Below are 21,476 nucleotides of genomic sequence, written 5' to 3'. Positions count from 1 at the left end.
TCTTTTTTTTTTTGATTCAGCCTTAGACAGTGCTCACGAACTGTACCTGGCTCTACGCTTCGTGGTTTCTTCTGGCAGTGCTGGGGGACCATGCAGAGCTTAGGGGTCAATCCTGGTCTCCAGCACGTCAAGTATTCACCTCAGTCTCTCTAGCTATCTCTCCAACCCAAATGTATTTCTTTTCTGTATTTTCTTGGGGGGCCACACCTGGCATTGCTTTGGGTTTACACCTGGCTGCGCACAGGGATCACACCTTGCAGGGCTTGGAGGACCGTAGGGATGGGAACTGAATCGGAGTTGGCGGCATGTAATAGGGCAAGCACCCTAGTTACTGTACTTTCTTAGGCCCCTATGGCAATAACTTTGGGCAAGGCCTTGTGACAAGTGTTGTGAGGTCAACAAGGACATGAAAAGATGCTCAGCCTAATTAAACAGTAGAGAAATGCAAATAAAACCCGTAAGCAACCATTAGGATGGCCATTAACCAAAAATCAGAAAGAAAGAGCTGGGTACAGATACAGAGAAAATGGAAGACTTGTGCACTGCTAGTGGAATATACAATGGCCTGGGCGCTATGACAATTCCTCAAAATACGAAACAGAAGTATCATTTGATTCAGCAAGCCCACTTCAAGGTTATATATATGTGTACGGATATATGTGTGTGTGTGTGTGTGTGTGTGTGTGTTCGGATATATATGTGTACAAACACACACACACACAGAGTGGTGCTCAGGTATCATCCTGGCAATTGGGAGGTGGGGAGGGACACTTATGCAGTGCCAAGGTTTGAACCATAGTCACACAAGCTGGGCTAGGCTACGTCAAGGCGCTATCTCTTTCCTGCTTTGGTATTCTCCCTTAAAAGCTACTGTGCTACTGTACCCTTTCCAATCAAGTGCAGATTTGCAAGCACTGTCATGTTGGGTCCATGGGTTCAGACAGGGTCCAAAGAATTGCCCTTATCAAAAGGAAAGAAGAAATAACTAAGTCCTGGGTAAGAGCCACAAGAAGGCAGACAGACTTACATTGCAAGGTACTGAGAAAGGCTCTAGCCAAGGTCACTAACCCTGGGGCTGGAAACTAGAAAATGACCGCAGCGGGCACATGACCCCCAGGTGCCGGCGAATCCTGGGAGATACTTTCTTAGTAGGAATCGTACCTCTGATGTCAGCTTGCCAGCAATCTGCATTAGCTCGATTTCTGCAGGAGATTTGATGAGCCGGAGGCGCTGTATCAGCTGCTGGACAGCCCGGACCTTGTTCCTGCTCTTGGCCTTGGCCTCAGTCAGATGCTGCATGTAGCCAGAGTGAAGCTGCGCGTGACTCGGTCTCATCCAGTCATACCACACCGTAGTCGCCTCGGCTTAACAGGAGAAGCCAAAAATTAAAAGAAAAAAGTGTAACTTATTGCAAGAAACACCAACTATCAGAATGACTTGAACGAGAGCCAATGCTTTTCTAAAAGGGCGCAGCAGAAACGCTTAGAATTGAAGTGATTTGAAATCAAATCACAGTGCATAGTGGGTGTGAGAACTGCCTTGTGAGTGGTGGATCTGGTTCAATCCACATGATCACCCACCAGGAGTGATCCCTGAGCAGAGACTGAAGTCTTGAGCACTGCTGGGTATTGCCCCCCTCCCCAAGAAAACAATAACAAAAAAGGTCCAAAGCATCAGAACAATGGGTTGAGTGAGATTCAAGTGAGATAATATTGTAGTGCAGGTTCTAAGAAACTACAGAATAAGAATGGCAAAATACTGTGGTCATAACTTTATAAACGTAGAGACAGGGACTCATACAAGGGGTAAAAATACAAGTGTGCAGAAGAATCATTTTGGAATCTTATTTAAATGCATATTCTGTTAGGAGACCCAAGATTTTCTATTCCTCTTATTTATGCATTTATCATTCCAGGACGCATCATCACGGGATTCTGATGCTGGGGACACAGGGATCAATCCTTGAGCATGTGACCCCATCTGAAATGCTGGCAAAAGCATGAAGACAAGAGGTGGAGGAAGGTCTGGTTGTAACCCTATATTGGCTCACGCTCACTTTCTGCTCTAAAAGGAAATTCTGTACTTTTTCAGAAGTAAGACAATCAACGGTCTCTGTGAAAAAAGAATTGATTGGAGAGTTAGCAACTGAATAAGTGAAATCACTAAAGCAGTCCGATCTTCTGGGAAATGCCACTATCGGGATCATTTTAGGGAACTGAGAACATGGCTTACGTGGGCAGGGAAAATCTCAACGGCAGAGGCCCATGATTTAACTGCTGCGCCTACTGATTACCTTTCAGTCTCGGGATCAGATGCTGAAACTCTTCCAGGGTGTAGGCTTCGTCCACGCCCGTCAGAGCGATTGCCCCATCAGCTCCAGACCGTGGGCCATCCCAAAGTTCTCGACTGGGGTCTCTCCGAGGCACAAAAAGCACGGCCTTGTGTGCTGGTAACTGCTTGCCAGGGAGGCTCTGAAGGACCAGAATGCTATCAGGCTCTTGGAATCCGCACAGGTACAAGAAATTGTTGTCTTGATGGAAGGTGTAGGGGATGTCATTGCTCATGTAGTACGTAGGGTTAGACAGCAGAACCACGGTGTGGTCTGTCCCACTCTGCCCCTGTGTCTCCTGGTGGATCAGGGACATTAATTTGTGTCTGCGGAGTGCATATTCCACCTGGGAAAGTCCTGGCGTCACCTCCCCTAAAAATGACAAACAACAGAGATGGTTACATTTTTTTGGTCAAAGCACTTTGGGTAGAAATCAGCAGGAGACACAGTTCATGTCTTCAATTTGCATCGAATTTCTTTGTGGTATATATGGGAACCAAGGAGCTAACCCAGATTTCAAACTGTGATTCTACAAAGCAATCTGAGCCTGAAAGTCAGAGTCATGACTCCGTAAAGGGCCCAAGGAGATGACTCAAAGCGCTGAGGTACAAGCTCTGCACTGTGCTTGATTTCTGGAACTGCGTGGAACCCCAACCGCCACCACAGGTGGATTCCCAAGTTCAGAGAATCCTTTAGAATCTCTGGGCATAACCTTCAAAACAGAAAACAAACAAAGATCTCTTCTAGCTCTCTGGTTCACTGAATCAAATATTACCATGTAGAATGTAGACACATCATATATACTGTTAGGTATATAATCTGAAGTTTTGTTTTTGTTTGTTTTTTGCTTTTTGGGTCACACCCAGCGATGCTCAGGGGTTACTCCTGGCTCTGCACTCAGGAATCACTTCTGGCAGTGCTTGGGGGACCATATGAGATGCTGGAGATCGAAGCTTGGTCGGCCGCATGCAAGGCAAATGCCCAACCCGTTGTACTATCATTCCGGCCCAGCTATAATCTGAAGTTTTAATGCACAAGGTTGATGAGCGGGAAGGAAGTCACCTGTGTCTGACTTCCCCCAAGGACGTGAGCTCCATGAGGGCATAAAACGCTGTCTGTGTGTTCCGTGTTACAGTTCCAGGGTCTAGAATAACTGGAGTTAGCATTTGACAAGTATTTGTTAAATGGTCTTCAAGAGCCAGAATAATTTTCTGTTAAATTTCCAAGACATAACAATAACTATAATAAGACTTTTCACTTTTTACCTCCTATTAACAGTGAACTGAACATGTTACGTGTTGGTTCTTAGTATTAGTACCTACCACACTGCCATTATGATGGCTGCCTGCTGGTAACTGGGTAAATACTTCCCCTCTGAAATGGAAACGATACCTGTTTCACTTTAGGTTCAAGTCCAAAAGCCTTTTATTTACAAAATGATTTACGCAGCCAACATTTTGTAATAAAAATGGGAGGGTAACGCCTGATCCACGTTTACATGTACCCATTCAGGGGGCTGAAGAGAAAGTACAGTAGGGTGCTTGCCGTGCACGGGACTGATCCTGGGTCGATCTCCAGCATCCCATACGGTTCTCTGAGTTTGCCAGGAGTAACTCCTGAACACAGTCAGGAGTAACCCCTGAGCATCACTGGGTGTGCACCCCCCAGCCAGGGACCCTACCTGCAGCCCTATTCTGGTGGGCCCTGAGCACTCTGAGGCTGTGTGTTTGTGTGTGTGGGTGTGTGTGAAGTTGGGCCATCCGGGCACAGTTGGGGGCCGTTCACAAAAACAACAACAAAAAGAAGAGTGCAAAATTTTAAAGAACTGCTTTATATTATTTTGTTTGGGGGCCATACCGAGTGATGCGCAGGACTCACTCCTGGCTGTGCTCAAGGATCACTCCTGGTGATGCTAGGGAAACAATATGGGGTGCTGGGGATCAAACCTGGGTCAGCCATATGCAAAGGAAGTGCCCTACCCACTAAACTCTCTGGCCCTGCTTGCTTCCCCCTCCTCCCGCCCCCGGTGTTTTGGAAGGGTGCAAAACTTGCAATATCCAGTGTCCACACTCTGTGCGCTTGTACCTGAGGGACCATGTGGTGCTGGGATCAAACCTGGGGCGCCCACATGCAAAACATGTGCTCCAGTTAATTCTGTCATCTCCTTGGACATGCAGAAACTTTTTTTTTTTTTTTTTTTTGCTTTTTGGGTCACACCCAGCGATGCTCAGGGGTTATTCTGCCTTTGTACATAGAATTACTCCTGGCAGTACAAGCTGATACTTCAGCTTGTTTTTCAAGGCAAGGCAAATGCCACGTCTGTTTAACTATCTCCCTGCCAAAAATTCTTTATGGGGCTAGAGAGATATTTCTTGATGGGCCTGAATTGACTTGCATGTGGCTGATCAAGGTTCAATCCCCGGCATGCCATACTGTCTTCTGAGTACAGCCAGGAGGATATGTCCTGAGCATTGCCAGATGTGACCCAAGACTAATAATAATAACAAAAAATTATTTATGACTTATTTTCAATAAATGTTTGATTTTTCCTATTTTATACCCCTATCTACTCAGTCACATAAGCATTTCTTGAGTGAAAAGTATTCATGAGTGGAAAGAATTTAAGCCAGAAGCAATCCACCAACGACGAGTCTGTGCCAGCGTCAGTATTTACTCCTTGGGTACACCAGGCACTTTCTGAGGCTGGCAACACTGGCACGTGAACACGAATGGGAGACCGTTCAACTACTCTTCTGCTGTAGTATCTGCCCTGGAGCCCCAAAGGGACTCAGCCAACCGAACCCAAAACAAATATCGGAGCTCTTTGGAGCCTGGCCCTCTTTCACCTTATACTTAACACAGGCAAGCCCCTGGCAGTGCTTAGAGCCCCGGGGGCCATTCAGTAATGCTGAGACCAATAGTAAAGGCCTAATGGCCCAGAGCTGAGGGGCCACGGTGGTGGTCTGGGAGAACTATATAGTGTTGGACATCTCTAAGGGCCATGCGCAAGCCAGGCACGTGGCTCTAGCATCGGCCTATCTCCCTGGGTCCAAGCTCCTGCCTTCATTTCTTACCACCATCCCACATTAAGTGTGAAAAATTAAATAAATATTATTTCAGGGACTGCAGTGATAGTACAGCAGGAAGGAAACTTGTCTTGCACATCACGGCCCAGGTTCCACCCCCCACATCCCATATGGTTCCCCAAGTCCACCAGGAGTGCCGCAGACCCGGGAGTAGGCCCTAAGCCATCACCGGATGTCACACCAAGAACAAAACCCAACCAAACAAAGATTATTTTATTAATTGAATAAAAAATATAGAATCTTTTTAGAGACAGAAGCTGTATGTAGGTTAAACAGCTAAGTAATTCCAAAGAATAAATGAATTATATGTGCTGAAGTGAGTATTAAGAAAAGTCAAAAGTCCTTTGATCAAGGGTGCAGCTCTGCAGCAGGGGACCTACGTACCTTGCATGTATGATCCTGGCATTCCCTCTGGTCCCCTCCCTGTGCCAAAAATAATTCACACTTTTTGTTGCTTTGTTTGGGGGTCAATTTTCTTAAAAAATGGGAGTCTCCTGGTGGACGATTCCACAACGAAATAGACCACATCATATTCAATCGACGGTTTTGCCTGACCGATGTCGCTGTTGTCCCAAAATTTCGAACGGGATCGGACCACCGTCTCCTTCGTGCAAAATTCTACTTCACAGAGCAGGGAGAAAGGGCTGCAAAGTTCAAAAAGAGAACTCCCAGAACGACCACCAACTGGAAACTCTTTGGCACTATTGCGGCAACATGGGAAGATGCCATTGTTGACAACATTGACGAGGAATACGATCGACTGGTTCAGCACCTCCATGAATGTGCAAGGAACGCCAAGAGAGAGATAGCCACAAAAAAACGCCTGTCTTCAAAAACTCTTGAGCTAATTCGCCAGCGTGGTTTGGCGCATGCCTCAGGCAACCGCAAGCTAACGTCCGAGCTCGCAAAGCAGTGCAGAGATGCGATCAAGGAAGACCTCAAAGAGAGAAGAGCAGAAGTACTGGTAGATGCGGCAGAAGCCGGGAAAAGTATTCGTAACGCCCGCCTGTCCTTCGCCAACTATAAGACCAAGATGACTGCCCTCCGACGTCCTGATGGATCCATCACATCCTCCAGAACGGCAATGGAGAAGATTATCCATGACTTCTACTCAAATCTCTTCGATAGCCGTGTCCACTTGCCGATATACCAAATTCCACAGGATGGATATGTCGTTCCCAACGTTCTCCCTTCCGAAATCTGACACGCCATTTCGTTGGTAAAGAAACAAACAGCACCCGGCCCAGACAAGGTCAGACCTGAACACCTGAAGAACCTGCCGTCAGTACTCATCAATACACTGGCTCGGCTCTTCACTCGCTACCTGTCTGAATGCAAGGTTCCGTCCCAATGGAAAACCAGCAGGACCGTACTACTGTTCAAGAAGGGAGACTTCCATGACATTGGCAACTATCGCCCGATCTGCCTATTGTCTGTCATCTACAAGTTGTTCACTCGAGTCATCCTAAATAGGATTGGCAGAACACTAGATGAAGGACAACCATGTGAGCAAGCCGGGTTCCGCAAAGGATTCAGCACCATCGACCATATCCACACGATAACCAAGCTCATTGAGGTTTCTCAGGAGTTCAAGATGCCGCTCTGTCTAACGTTCATTGATTTAAAGAAGGCCTTTGATTCTGATGGGATGGAAGCGGTCATTGAAGCCCTAGCCAATCAGGGCATTCAAGCCCAATACATCAGGATCCTCCATGAGCTGTATTGCGGATTCACTACCAGGATCTCACCATTCTACAAAGAAGTGATCGTTGATGTCAAGAGAGGGGTGCGGCAGGGTGATACCATTTCACCGAAACTCTTCAGTGCCACCCTTGAGAACATCATGCGACGACTGGAATGGGAAGGAATGGGAGTGAAGATAGATGGTCAGCAACTACACCACCTCCGCTTTGCTGATGACATTGTTTTAATAACACCAAACATCAGCCAAGCGGCACAAATGCTGGCCGACTTTGACCGTGAGTGTGGAAAGGTAGGACTACAGCTGAATCTTACGAAGACAATGTTTATGAGAAACAGCCTCGTTCCTGACGCCCCATTCACTCTCAATGGAACGACCATCTCCGAATGCAACAGCTATGTGTACCGAGGTCGAGAGGTCAACACGACAAATGACCTGGCACCCGAGCTGCGCAGGAGGAAGAGAGCGGCTTGGAACGCCTTCAAGAACGTCGAAGAAATAGCTAAGAGGACGAAGAACCTCCGGCTCCGGGCACATCTCTTTGATTCCACTGTTCTTCCTGCATTAACATATGCCTCAGGGGAGGGATATTATCCTGGTGGTGGAAAATGGGCACTGGTGGAGGGATGGGTATTTGATCGTGGTATGACCGAGATCCAAGCACAAAAATTTGTAAATCTACAACTGTACCTCATGGTGTTTCACTAATAAAAAAAAAAAATATGCCTCAGAGACCTGGGCCCTACGCAAACAGGATGAGAACGCTATTCAGGTCTCCCAAAGAAGAATAGAAAGAGCTATGCTTGGAATATCACGTTTCACTCAAATGAGAGAAAGAATCCGGAGTTCTGACATCCGTCGACGATCAAGAATCAGGGACGCTGTCTCATTTGCCAAGGTGTCGAAAATCAGATGGGCTGGTCACGTAATGAGATTTAAAGACGACCGCTGGACTAGAGCTGTTACCGACTGGATTCCACGGGATGTCAAAAGACCGCGTGGCCGCCCACCTACCAGATGGTCAGACTTCTTTGTCAAGATCATGAACGATCGGTTTGAGGCCCTTCATGTTCCCGGAGCGAACAGATGCCATTGGGCTACACTAGCACGCGACAGGGACAAATGGAGACGTTACTGGCGCCTGCTCGAGCAAATCAACGACTAACGGGAAGTTAAGTGAAGTGATTAAGTTTGGGGGCCACATTAGGTTGTGTTCAGAGAACCATATGCAGTGCCAGGGATCAAACCAGGGTTGGCTGCATACAAGACAAGTGCCTTAACCCCTACACTATCCTATTTCCCCAATTCATGGAAATTCACACTTTTAATGACCTTAATCAACCTTTAACTCATTCCCATTAATAACAGTACAAATATATATATCATGTTACAAGTAGCCTTGAGTGATAGTATAGTGGGTTTGCTTTGTATGACGACTGTCCTGGGTTCAATCCCTGGCACTCCTGAGCTCTGCTAAGGAGTGATCCCTGAAAGCAGAGCCAGGAGCAAGCTCTGAGTATTGCCAGGTGTGGCCCAAAGAATACCAAGCAAACAAAACAACGCTCTCCCCCGGCCCACTGAAAGAAAATCATCTTTTGGGGATGGAGAGAGTTCAGCATGTGAGACTCCTGCTTTACGCATGGCTGACTCGGGTTTGATCCCCAGAACCCCACACGGTACCCCAAGCCTGCCAGGAGTGATCCCTGAGCACAGAGCAGGAGCAAGCCCCAAGTACAGCTGGGTGTGGCCCTAAAACTAAATAACCCAAATCCCTCAACCCCACAATCACAACCATCCTGTTATTTGTCGATTGCCTCGAGCAGGTCCCAGTAATGTCTCTTCGTCCAAGCCCTGAGATTTTATTTTTTTAAAGTGCCATATTCAAGGCTCTTTCAGAGTTAGGAGAATGAGACCCTTCATCGTTACTGGTATTTGGCATATTGGGTACACCACGGGGAGTTTGCCAGACCCTGCCATGTGGGCAGGCTACATTCGGTAGCCTGCCAGTTTGTCCAAAGTAGGAATGAGATGATAAGACGTCGTGCGGCCGCGAATGCAGGCGCGCTACACTGACTGGCTCAGCGTGTGCCTACCCTACAACGGCAGGCGCGGGTAACCCTCAACCCCACTGAAAATGATCTTTTATACCCCTCTGAGCACTCTTCTTTGTAGGGTTGGAGGGACAGTATAGTGGGTAGGGTGCTTGCTTTGCACATGGCTGACCTGAGTTTAATCCCCAGCACCCTATATTGTTCCCCGAGCCTCCCAGAAGTGATCCCTGAGCACAGAGGAAGGAGTAAGCCTTGAGCACTGCCGGTGTGGCGTGGCACTGGAGAGAGTACAGCAGGTAGAGTGCTGCCTTGCAGTCAACCCAGATTCCATCCCCTGCACCATGTATGGTACCCAAGCCTTGACTGGAGAGAACCAGAAGTAAGACTTGAGCACCAGCAGGTATGGCTCCCCCAAAAATATCTGAGAGGGACTGGAGAGATAGTATAGGGGTAAAAAGGTGCTTAGCCCGCACACAGTCACACTCAGCCTGACCCGTGGCATGGCATATGGTTTCCCAAATACAGAGCTAGGAGAAGTCCTTAAGCGCTGCATAGAATGCAAAGACCGCATACCTGGGCATACCAATAGACCCCTCCGTTATATAGTAAGGCTGGGGTGGAGAGACGGCTTTGAGGACCGAGCGCATGCTGGGCCCTCGGACTACCTGGGTTTGATCACTGGCACTGCCGGCACAATCCCTGCAGCCCTCAAGCACCATCGGGTGTGAACTCAAAGGAAAACAAAACCAAACAACTCAGAAGTATATATAATACAATGTTTCTCATTTGTAAATCGAAATGTGATAGTTTCCAATAGTACTGAAGTCATTTTATAAAATTATTAAGATTCCTCTACCATGAGCTGTCCTTTGCACCCAGTTTCTTTCTTCCTTTTTTGGGGGGGGTGGGGCACATCCAGTGGTGCTTAGGATTTACTCCTGATAGGGCTTGGGGGGGCCATACGGGGCACTGGGGATCAAACCCGGATCCCCCACATGCAAGACAAGTGCCTTATCCACTATACTCTCAGGCTTCTCTCTCTCGCTCTCTCTGTGTCTCTCTAAAATATGTTTCCACCTCTTAACTACTGTAAACAGCTCTGGGATAAACACGAATACACATATAACTATTTTTTTTTCCTGAGTGGTGGAATCGTGAGTGGAAAAAAAATCATGTATACGCTACTTTTAATTTCTGTAATTTTTAGAAAAGAAATGGGTTATTTTTCACAAGTCTTGATTAGTAGCAAATATTGGGAAAATACAATAAAACTGAAACCTTTCGGAACAAGTGATAAATGATAACCTTATTCTCTAAAAGAACAGATATTTAAGAAATTGGGAGGCTAGAGTGAGCCAGGAGTAGGCCTCAAGCACAGCTGGGTGTGGCTCCAAAACAAAATAGCAACAACAACAACAACAACAACAAAAGTACCAGGAATCCAACCAGTACCAACGCACAGGACAAGTGCTCTGAACCCTCTCTCAGGCTTGTCCATCTGGTACAGGGTTGAGGAGCTTGCTTTATGTGTGGCCGGCCCCAGCTTGGCCCTGTATTACACAGTCCACTGATCAGTGCCACAGTCATGATTTTATTTTGGAATCTCATCTGTGTTTTATTCCTTCTCATTTACCCCAATGTTCAAAAGTCTATCTTCATGGGAGTAAAAGTGAGGGCAAGCAGGCATATATATTATACAGACACACATACATATATATGTACATATACATATATACATATAAATGTTTGTGTTCCACATATACACAAAAATCTACGTGTAAATATATTCACATACCTTACTCAATGTGGTTAATAAGCAAGTAACAAGTAGCAAACAGTCCAGATGCAGCAATCATGACCTTGACAATGACTATGAGTCAAGGTTTCCAAACTTTTTGGTCTACCATGCCCTTCTCTGAAAAGATTTATTCAGTGTCTCAGTCCCACACACCCAAATCTACCTTTGCCTGGTTGCTTTGTTTTGTTCTGCAGTGCCAGGGATCAAATCCAGGTTTCATGCATGCAAGACATGAGTTTTGCCATAAAGCATTCTCCTTAAGCAAACAGAAAGCACCCCAACTGCACCTGAGATTGCTACAGCCCTGCCATGGGTCACTCCAGCAGCCTGAGAGTGGGGGAGGGAAGATTGTGTATCACCCATTCTTGGACAGATTGTAGCTTCAAGGCCTGGAAAATGCCATGTAAAAAATGTCTCACCACAAGAAATCAAAAAATTTCAAAGCTGGTAAAACTTAATATTAATTCTATATTAAAAATTAAAGTTGGAAGTAGACTGATACAGCAGAGAAATACTTAAATGAATACTAACTGAATTGCTATTAAGCTTACCTTACAGCTTTGAAAAACTCTGATTTCTTGTGTATTTCAGTGGTGAGTTGCATTTCCTGAGTCTCAGCTGCCCTCCCAGCAGGAATTCCAGTCTGATGAAGAATCAGCAAAAGGAAGCCCTCACTCAGACACACTGAGTGGAGGGAGTAAAAGAGCAACACATTTCTAAAGAAAACTTAGACTATTAAAAAATACGCTTATATTGTCAATATAGCTTTAACTTCCCGTGAAAGAAGCAACGATTTATTTCCTTTAAAAATCTGACTGCTTGGGGCTGGAGTGATAGCACAGTGGGTGGGGCATTTGCCTTGCACGTGGCCGACCCGGGTTCGATTCCCAGCATCCCATATGGTCCCCTGAGCACCGCTAGGAGTAATTCCTGAGTGTATGAGCCAGGAGTAACTCCTGTGCATCGCCAAAAAACAAAACAAAACAAAACAAACAAATATTAAAAAAAACAAAACAAAACAAAAAAAAACCACCAAAAACTGCTCTTCCTAAAAACATCTGATTTTACCCTATCTACTTCTTTGGGATGATAGTTCTTTCACATGGTTCATCACTTAACTCTCTTATTCTTTTTTTTTTTTTTTGCATACCCAGTGATGCTCAGGGAGTTACTCCTGGCTCTGCACTCAGGAATTACTCCTGGTGGTGCTTGGGGGACCCTATGGGATGCTGGGAATTGAACCCGGGTTTGCTGCTTGCTAGGCAAACTCCCTAACCGATGTACCATCGCTCCAGCCCCTTAACTATCTTCTTAAATGAAACAAAAATCTTTAGGACTGCATTTGAGCAACAGTAATGTGACACCACATTTCCTAGCATCAACACTGGTAACTTACTGAGAAGGAACACCTGTGAGGACAGGGCCCAGGATGAGGCTCAGTGGTAAAGTGCCTTGTATGCACACAGAAACTGGGTTTGATCCCCGTTCTGGAAAAAAAAAATTAGTGAAAATAAACCTTTGTCAGTTCTTTGCATCACCTTTATCACTGTCATCACCTCTTAAAGCTGTGGATCTGGATGCTTCTTAAAGTTATTTAGATCTGGAAATCTTACATAATCTATACAGAAATAGTTGTTTACATTTTGGGGTAAGTGTTTAACATTAAAGAAAAAGTATTTTGGGAGGACAGGAAAGATGGTGTAAGGGTTAGGGCACTTGTGTTGGGGCTCTCCCCAACACAAATTGGAAAGGAAAGATAGTGTAAGGGTTAAGGCCCCAACACAAGTGCCTAAACCCTGACACTATAGTACAGTGGGCAGGGAGCTTGCCCTGCATGTGGCGGATCCAGGTTCAGCAAGAGTAACTTCTAAGTGAAGAGCCAGGAATAAACCCTGAGCATTGTGGGTGTGGTCCAAAAACCAAAAGCAAAACCAACAAAAAGATGCTTGTCTTGCATGCCATCAATCCTGGTTTGATCCCCTGTGCGCTGCAGGGAGCAATTCTCTACTTCAGAGCAGGGCGCAGCACACAAGCATCCTGGGTGTGAGCTCAATCCCCACCAACAGACAAACAGCCACCAAAACATTTTCAGGACCTAGGAGAGTGCAGGAGACAGCACAATGGGGTGCAGAGCATGCTGTGCCAAAGAGCCCGAGGTTCGATCCCTGGCACTCAAGTACCACCAGGAGCAACGCCCAAACAATGAGTTTTTTCCTCCATTCTAAAGTTAAGGGGGGAAAAAAAAGACTCTAAATACAGCAATTCACAAGAAATCAATAGTTATCTTAGAGTTATCAATATATCTTAGAGAGTAACAGAACTTTAAAATTTTTTTCTTTTTGGGGGAGGGGAAAGTCACACCAGGTGATGCTCAGAAATTACTCCTGTTGGTGCTCAGGAGACCGAATGGGATGCTGGGAATCAAACCTGGCTGGTCACCTGCAAGACAAATGCCCTACCCTCTGTGCTAGCATTCTGGCCCCGGAACTTTCATTTTTTTCTTTTCTGCCATACTTAACTTGGCTCAGAGGCTACTCCTCACAGCTCTTCAGAAATTGTGAAGTGCTGGGGATCAAATCCATGTGTGCACTCACCCCACAGAGCTTTCCCTCCACCTCCCTAGAACTTTCTTTTAAAATGCTGAAATGAGGAAAACACAAAACCATGCAATTTTCAGCAACATGGATGGAACTAGAGGATATCATGCTAAATAAAATCAATTAGAAGGAAAGGTGGTAAGATACACAATGATCTCATTCATATGCAGGACTTAAAGCAAGGTAGCAAAGAAGGGCCAAAATCAACACAATGGCAGAACTGATTAAAAAAAATTGAGTTATGTTGGTGGGGTTGAAAGGTCTTTGGGGGAGAGAAGTGGGTACCTGGTAATGGGTGTGGTGTTGGAATTATGTGAATGAAAGACCATTATTTTTCAGTTTTTTTAGGCCATACTTGGCTGTGCTTAGGGGTTACTCCTGGCTCTGCAGTCAGGAATTATTTCTCAAGGTGCTATGAGACTATACGGAATGCCCAGGATCAAACCTGGGTAGGCCAAGAGCAAGGCAAATGTCCTACCCACTGTACTATCATTCTGGCATCTGTAAGCCTTACCATAGTTAATATTATAGACTGGTATTGTCAATATAGTATTAGCAATCTCATGCAGAGATTCAAGTCTAAATTTAAACTAATTAAAAATCCAGTTCCTCAGTTGCACTAGCAATAACATTTTAAGTATACAACAGCCATTTGTGGATACAGCTGTAAAACACAGGTCTAGAATATTTCTATCACTGGAACAAATTTTATTGGACAATACTGTCCTAGACAAAGCATCTCAAGAAGAACAGTTATTGGGGTTGAGGATGAAGCTTCTGCCTTGGATGCAGGAGCCCCAGGAGCCCCTGAGCAATGCACTAGGTGCTTAAGAACTCTTAAGCACCAAATCAACCAACCAGCAAAATCATTGTTATAGTTGAAGTCCTTACCTGGTCTGAGGAGATGCGGGTGTGTGAAAGGGCTGGGCTGGCCTAAGTAGCGGTTTGGGATTCTCCTCTCTGGGATGGGCTGGAGGGAGTATCTTCGCTGGAAACAGGACCAGCATCCTGAGGGGAAAGTAAGACCAACATGGGTCAGAAGATAGAAACAGTTCCCAGGATATATACATTTATCTTCTGCAGGTGGGTTATCTACCTTTCCTGCTTTAGAGCAAAGAACATTATTTTATCCTTCAGTATTGAGGACTTTGTGTCAGCTAGGGCCTGTGTTGGATAAGAATAATTGAAAAAAAATCTTTACAATCACTAAAGCATAATAGAGGTTTGTACATAGATACAGGGTGATTAGAAGGTGTTAACAGAAGGAAGATAACACATAAAAGCAAACTTGGCAGAACAAAGGGGAAGCAATTAGCTTTGGAGAAACTGGGATTGAATCCAGGTTTATCTCGCTCCTAGTTCTGGGGCCAGAGAGAAAGCTCAATGGGCTGGGCACATTTTGCATGCAGGAGGCTGACCTCCACACCTGCGTGCGGTCTATCATGTATGAATCCCCAAAGCCAAACTAAAACCAATCTAACAGGCCAGGGAGACGGCTGAGAAAGTTGAAGCACAATTTGCAAGCCACAAGTGAGGCCCTAGCTCAATCCCAGGCCCCACAAAACTCTGTGCCAGAAACAAACTAAAAACAAACTATGCTTTTTCCACCCTTACTTTTTAACACATCATCTTAAATTACTATATTTTTGGTTTCTGGGCCACCCTGGCGATACGCAGAGGTTACTCCTAGTTTTGTGCTCAGGAATTACTCCTGGAGGTGCTTGGGATGCCAGGTATCAAACCTGGGTTGGTGGCATGCAAGACAAACCACAATATTGCTTCAGCCCTTATTTTATCATTTATACCAACATTTCAAAACTATGAGAAGAGGTAATTTTTATTAGTGCATTCTCCAAGTGGCTAAAACTGCTTTCAATAAAGTAGGTATTTATTATTACATATTCAAGACGTAAGTAACCAGTTTTCAAAATCCTTATATCTTACAGTGGTAAAATTTATTTATTTATTTTTGCTTTTTGGGTCACACTCGGCAATCCACAGGGGTTGCTCCTGGCTCTACGCTCAGGAATTACCCCTGGCAATGCTCAGGGGACCATATGGGATACTGGGAATCGAACCCGGGTTGGCCGCATGCAAGGCAAATGCCCTACCCACTGTGCTATTGCTCCAGCCCCACAGTGGTAAACTTTAAATGAGCAAAGATCAGTAGAAAGTTTTTCAGGCTATTTCCTTCAGCAAGTCTTCCCTAAAATGCCGGGTCTAGTGGTAAGGCGTCACTTAGAACTGCTTAACCCTGTGTTTATGTAACCCTGTCAGCACCCCATCCTACTGTTACTACATATCTCTTGCAGCGCTGTCAACTGAAACTTGTAAATAACTGCAAACTGCTTACTTTTTCTCCCACCGTTCCCAATTCATTTTCCCAGCCCCAAACATGGAAGAACAGAGAAATAAGTAAGGCTCGATGATCTCAGGGTTTTCTTTTTTTTTTTTTCCTGATTTTTTATTCTTATAATGTAGGAGCACTGCTATTTATTCAGCCATTGATTAAGCTGATTGAATTGGGCATGAACTCCACATTACTTTTTTTAAAAATTTTTTTAGTTCACAATGTTTGATTACATTCAATATTCAAACACCAATCCCACCATCATCACACGTTCCCACCACCAAATTCAGGATGTTTCCATCCTAAGCCCCAACCCCTGTCCCAAAACACAATCGAAATAATATTATTTCATAATGTCTGTTATAAAGAACTGCTGAACAGGCTTACAGAAGTGTTCATATAGGAAACAGTGTGAGGATTGTTTTATTTTGGCAAGAGCCATTAAGACATTCTATAGATCACTAACATGTTAAAATTTGGGTGATGTGAGCTTTTTTTTAAATATAATCTGAAAATGTGTATATATATATATGTATTTCTTGGAGTTTTCTTAAGCAGGGTTGCTCTGTTCTGGGGCATCAACGGTAGGTCCTACGAATTCATCAGGCATTGTTGGGGGCCGCTAGGAAAACACCTCGAGCAGGTTAGGTTAGTATGACTCCAGGTTAGCTTCACTTGGAAAATCTAGTCCTTACCTCAAGCCCAGAGTGACAGCATAATGCAGCCCTCTCTGACATAAGCTGCTAACTCTGCACGGCACCCAGCCAGAGTCCGAATCTCTCCTAGCAGAGGTAGGTCCACGGTGAGATAGTTAAGGCCTTTAATGTGAGAATATGTCTAGCCGTATTCAGTCTCGACTACCACCAGCAGCACAGGCTGAGCTGAACAGAATCTAGGTTCTCTTACTCAGCCCATTCTTTCCAACAGTCTGTGAAATCATGTTGAGTTACTATGACATTCTAGGAGTGCAGAGATACGCGTCAGCTGGGGAAATTAAAAAGGCTTATCACAAAGTGGCACTTAAATGGCACCCTGATAAAAATCCGGAAAACAAAGAAGAAGCGGAGAAAAAATTCAAAGAAGTAGCGGAGGCATATGAGGTACTGTCGAATGACGAAAAGCGTGACATTTATGATAAATATGGCAAAGAAGGGTTAAATGGCGGAGGTGGAAGTCATCCTGGTGACTCTTTTGAGTATAGCTTCGTGTTCCGTACGCCAGATGATGTCTTCAAAGAATTCTTTGGGGAAAAGGATCCATTTTCCTTTCATTTCTTTGAAAGCTCACTCGAGGACCTCTTTAACAGTCCGAGCAGCTCTTGCGGATGCCGATGCAGAGGCCCGAGAAACTTTCTCTCTAACGCCTACGAGTGTCCAGTTTTTAGCAGACTGTCATGTGACCTGGGACCGACACCATTTGGGTCGCCGGGCCACGAGCACCTTCATTCAGTCTCTTCCCCACCGTTTGACGATACTGGGATAGGTCACTACATTTCTTTACCTAAAGTTGAAACCGCCCATCTAATTGTTGATGGCAAATATGTCAATACAAAGAGAAATTTCGATTCTGAACCAGAAATAGAAGCAGCTGAAGATGACAGCGAGCTCCAGTCCTTCTATATAAACGGTGCAGAAGACGAGGAGTGCTTCTCAGAATGCATCTGCGGGAGAGCGTGCAGGCACTCGGCTGTGGCCTGCGCCAAGCACGTCCCGCAATGCACTTTTGTGGACGATGATGAACAAGATATACCGTGGGTCTCCAGCCACTGGGATCCCTCGCTCTTCTCGGTGGGGTTCAAAGAAGGAAGTAGGAGGAAAAAAAAGAAGCATAAAGAGGCGAAGAAGCAGCCAACGAAAAGGAATCGGTAGTTCGACGCTTCAGACTCCTTATGTTCATATAACATTTGAACACAATTCTTCTTGTGTCTTGGTTAATCACTGAATTTTGTAGATGATTGTGTGATACGACAATAAGACTGTTTCTAATTTTAGCAGGCTTATGGGCAGTGGTCAGTGATGAATGAGCTATGTTAAAAAAAATAAGTTTGTAGCGACAGTCACGTTAATAATTTGGAAGACAGCAGAAATTGTTTTTTGATTTTGAGCTAAAGTCTGCGTATTAGTTTTTCTTTAGTACTAGAGTTAAATTTCTATTTCACTAAACTATACAAATTTCTTAAATAAGTATAGCTTAGCAAATAAAAATGTAGTAAGACACACAGCTCGAGGCACGCGTGGAGGAGGGGTGAGGGGGCATTTATAAGAACCTATTTTGTCCCTAGTCCTACAAGGCATCACTGGGTGAAGCCTTGTGAATCCAGCTCTCTCTGGGATGGCCCTTGGGGTCCCCAGCACTGCAGGGCACAAGCAGCAGTGCTCTGATATGTGTGTTGGGCCGTCAGGGCCATTTGAAGAATTGGCGAGCGTGGCCACAAGGTCTTTTGAGCACCACTTGTGGACTCACCACCCCAAAGAAGATATACAGGTTCAGACCAAATAATTATTCATTTTCCAACTGACACAGAACATTTGATAATAACCGAAGATAGTGTAAATACAAATATTTAAGTATAAAGTATTAGCTTTTAAACAAAGCCAGGTATATTGGTACACCTGTTCACAGCTACACTTAGTCAAGAGATGGAACCAACCCAAATGTTAGTTTTGTGAAGTGAGTAATCAAGAGGGGTGTGTGTGTGTGTGTGTGTGTGTGTATGTATGTGTATAAATAGTAGATCACTCAGACTTAAAAAGAAATACCTGCTACACTATTATTTTTGGTTTTGGGGACACATCTGGCAGTGCTCAGCACTCCAACACTACTCCTGGCAGGACCCAGGGACCATATGGGGTGCCGAGCCTTCAAGCACCAGGGCTGCTGTATGTTCTCTCTTGCCTCCCTGTTACATACCTTTAGACGAATCCTGATATATTAGGTTAAGTGAAGTCTATCACTTAAAGGCGAATACTTTTTGATTCCACTTATGAGCTATCTAAAGGAGTCAAATTCAAGCTGGAGAGATAGTAAAAGAGGTAAGGTACCTGCTTAGTGTGTGCTGACCACTGTTTGATGCCCAGCATTACATGTGGTCCTCTGAACACTGCAAGGGGTCACTGCTAGGAGTACAGAATCAGAAATAGCCCCTGGGCACTGATGCACATGGCCCAACCCCATATAAATGAGGTCAAATCCATAAAAATATTTAATAGGTGTATGGTTACTGGGGAGGTAAAAAAGTTCTCGATGGGACAGTTTGAGATGGTCTCATCAATCCCCCTCAGCCCACCTAGAGCACTGCCTGGGGTAGCCCCTCATATCAGGCATACTTTAAAATGATAAAGATTGCAAGGTTCATTGTTACATGTATTTTGCTATAATTAGAAAACTAAGCTAGATTCCTCACAGAAAGTTGTCATGGGACCTAGGTAGGCAAGACAATCAACTTCAGATATAGAACTATTTCTTTTTTCTTTTTTTTTGCTTTTGTGTCACAGCTGACATGTTCAGGGGTTACTCCTGGTGGGTTTGGGGGACGATTTGAGATGCAGGGGATTGAACCTGGGTTGGCCACATGCAAGGCAAATGCCCTACCTGCTGTACCATTGCTCCAGCCCAAAAACTTTCTTTTTAAGGATACATACTGGTACTACAAACATGTAACTCTAAAAATACTGTCTTTTGGGGACCAAAGGTTGTCCAACAGCCTGAGTAGATGCTTTGCATGCAAGAGGCCTGGGTTCAACCCCTGGTATGGCAAGATCCTTTGAACACCTCCAGGAGCAACCTCTGAGCAGAGCTGGAAGTTGCCCCCAAGCAACTTCCAGCTCTGCTCAGAGGTTGTTTTAAATCGGTTGTTTTAACTTTGCCCTCCATGCAAAATTGAAATACTGCCTTTAGCTAGGGCTACAATGTAAGGAAAAAAAGATGAGTTACAATTACAAAGGGCTTTTTTTTGGGGGGGGGGGGGGAGTGTTGGGTCATATCTGGCAGTGCTCAGGGGAACATGCAGTGCCCACGAGTTTATGTCCTTTGAACTACCTCCCTGACGAGTCAGAGGGGGGAAAGAAGCGAGTGTTTGCAGCTTAAGTGTTAAAACTGAAGGGTAAGTTCTTCAGGACAATCATTTATTTTTCAGAGCAGAGAGTAAGTTGGACATAATTACCATCGCATTTTTTTCAATAACTCCAAGTACACACACTTTGGTCACTGTAGCTTTGAACTCAAAACCAAATTTGATCATACACGGTTTAACCTACCAGCCCCCAACGCCTCAACGTGGTGCTATGGCTTTATCCACTTGCTACGTACAGTTTAGTTTTCACTAAGCTTTATGCTTCGTGTTTAGCGTGTTAAATGCTCGCGAAACAGGACGACTTAAAATAAAAAAAAAATAAAATAAATGATCCCACTTATTTCCAGTCTCCCCCTACACAAAGAGCTTTCAGGCGGTCCTGGGAGATCAGTCACTGGGATGTGGTCGTGGTCGTGTTCCCCAAGCACCGCATCGCTGCGAGGGGCCTCGTGAGCACTGTTTGGTGGGGGTGGGGAGGGTCCCCTCCTTCCCGACTCCTTCAAATAAAAGCCACTCAACAAATAAAAAGCCACCGGTCTATTCTGAAGCCGGCCTCCAAGTGACTTTGAACACACAAAAATGGGGTTTCCGGGGAAAGTAGCAGTGGCAAGAGCTCCCTGTGTGTGTGACACTCTTGTTATTGCAACAAACGTGGCAACACATTTTCGGCGTCTGTGTCCGGGGAAGCCTGGTGACACCCGCTCTGGGATGGGGGGGAGGGGAGGGGAGGGCACACTTTCCTCTCCGCAGCCAATCCGAGACCACCTCCAGGGGGGAGGAAACTCACGGCCCACCCTTCGCCAGGTGCAGCAGGTGCAGAGATGCGCGGGGCGCCCCGGGGACGGCGCGAAGGCCCCGTGGGCACCACGGTCCGGACAACGCCTGGCACCAACGTGGTTCTCCCCCCAACCCCGCCGGGGCGCCCCAGGCTTCTCACGGGGGGGGGGAAAAGGCCCGTGGGAGATGAGTCTAACCTGAGAGGCCGCGGGCACCTGCTTTGGCGGGAACCAGTTTAGATGCTGAGAGCAACCAAGGCATGCCGGGTTCGCTCGCACGTCCGGATGGGAAGGAGGAAGACAACGTGCGAGGGCGGGCTGGGGCGGGGGGGTGGGCCCGCGAGCCGGCGTCGCCAGGAAACGCGGCCTCCGCCCCGCCCCTTCCGGTCGGCCCGCGCGCCAGGCCTTCCTCGCGCGCGGCGCGGGGAGATGACGTCACGGCCCGGCCGCGCCCGCCGCGCGCGCGCGCGTGTGTGTGGGGGGGGCGGGGGGGGGAGTGTAACCTGACGCGCCTTTTGGCATCATGGCGTCCCGCGCTCCCTAAGGCGCACGGGCCGCCTGTCCGGGTCCCAAGTGTCGGGGGCGTGTCTCCCGGGAGGGGGGTCGATCCACCCGCCCCTGCGAGGGTCCCATCAGGGTCAGGAGAGAATATTCTAGCCCTAAGCGCGTCTGTTCGGGGAAGGCGGGCTGCACCGGCGCGGGGAGGGAGGCGGGC

General features: G+C 46.1%; 2 protein-coding genes across 3 annotated transcripts in view; one reads left to right on the top strand and one right to left on the bottom strand.

The window, feature by feature from the left end:
- The window catches only part of XPNPEP3 (X-prolyl aminopeptidase 3), a 34,857-nt gene extending 13,784 nt beyond the window's left edge, over positions 1-21,073 (bottom strand). Inside the window, exons 1-4 of one of the 2 annotated variants that reach the window (XM_056137449.1) lie at positions 20,960-21,073; positions 14,455-14,571; positions 2,294-2,701; positions 1,162-1,364 (exon numbers count right to left, since the gene is read on the bottom strand). In XM_056137449.1, coding sequence (XP_055993424.1) covers positions 1,162-1,364; positions 2,294-2,701; positions 14,455-14,571; positions 20,960-21,023 — 792 coding nt within the window. In that variant the 5' untranslated portion in view covers positions 21,024-21,073. Of the gene's footprint in view, positions 1-1,161; positions 1,365-2,293; positions 2,702-11,517; positions 11,630-14,454; positions 14,572-20,959 lie in introns of those variants that run through there. The other variant, XM_056137450.1, reaches the window with a different exon arrangement.
- Positions 16,852-17,781, top strand: DNAJB7 (DnaJ heat shock protein family (Hsp40) member B7). The gene has a single exon (XM_056137452.1). The coding sequence runs from the start codon at positions 16,852-16,854 to the stop codon at positions 17,779-17,781; it is 930 nt and encodes a 309-aa protein (XP_055993427.1).
- Positions 21,074-21,476: the final 403 nt, after the last annotated feature.

This window comes from Sorex fumeus, unplaced genomic scaffold (assembly GCF_029834395.1).
Source record: "Sorex fumeus unplaced genomic scaffold, SorFum_2.1 ptg000125l, whole genome shotgun sequence".
NCBI lineage: Eukaryota > Metazoa > Chordata > Mammalia > Eulipotyphla > Soricidae > Sorex > Sorex fumeus.
Note: the sequence above shows the minus strand (reverse complement) of the source record. Positions and strands in the feature narration are given on the sequence as shown.

Excerpts from the sequence above, each read along its gene's own strand:
- DNAJB7 (XM_056137452.1), top strand. The coding sequence starts at position 16,852 with ATGTTGAGTTACTATGACATTCTAGGAGTGCAGAGATACGCGTCAGCT.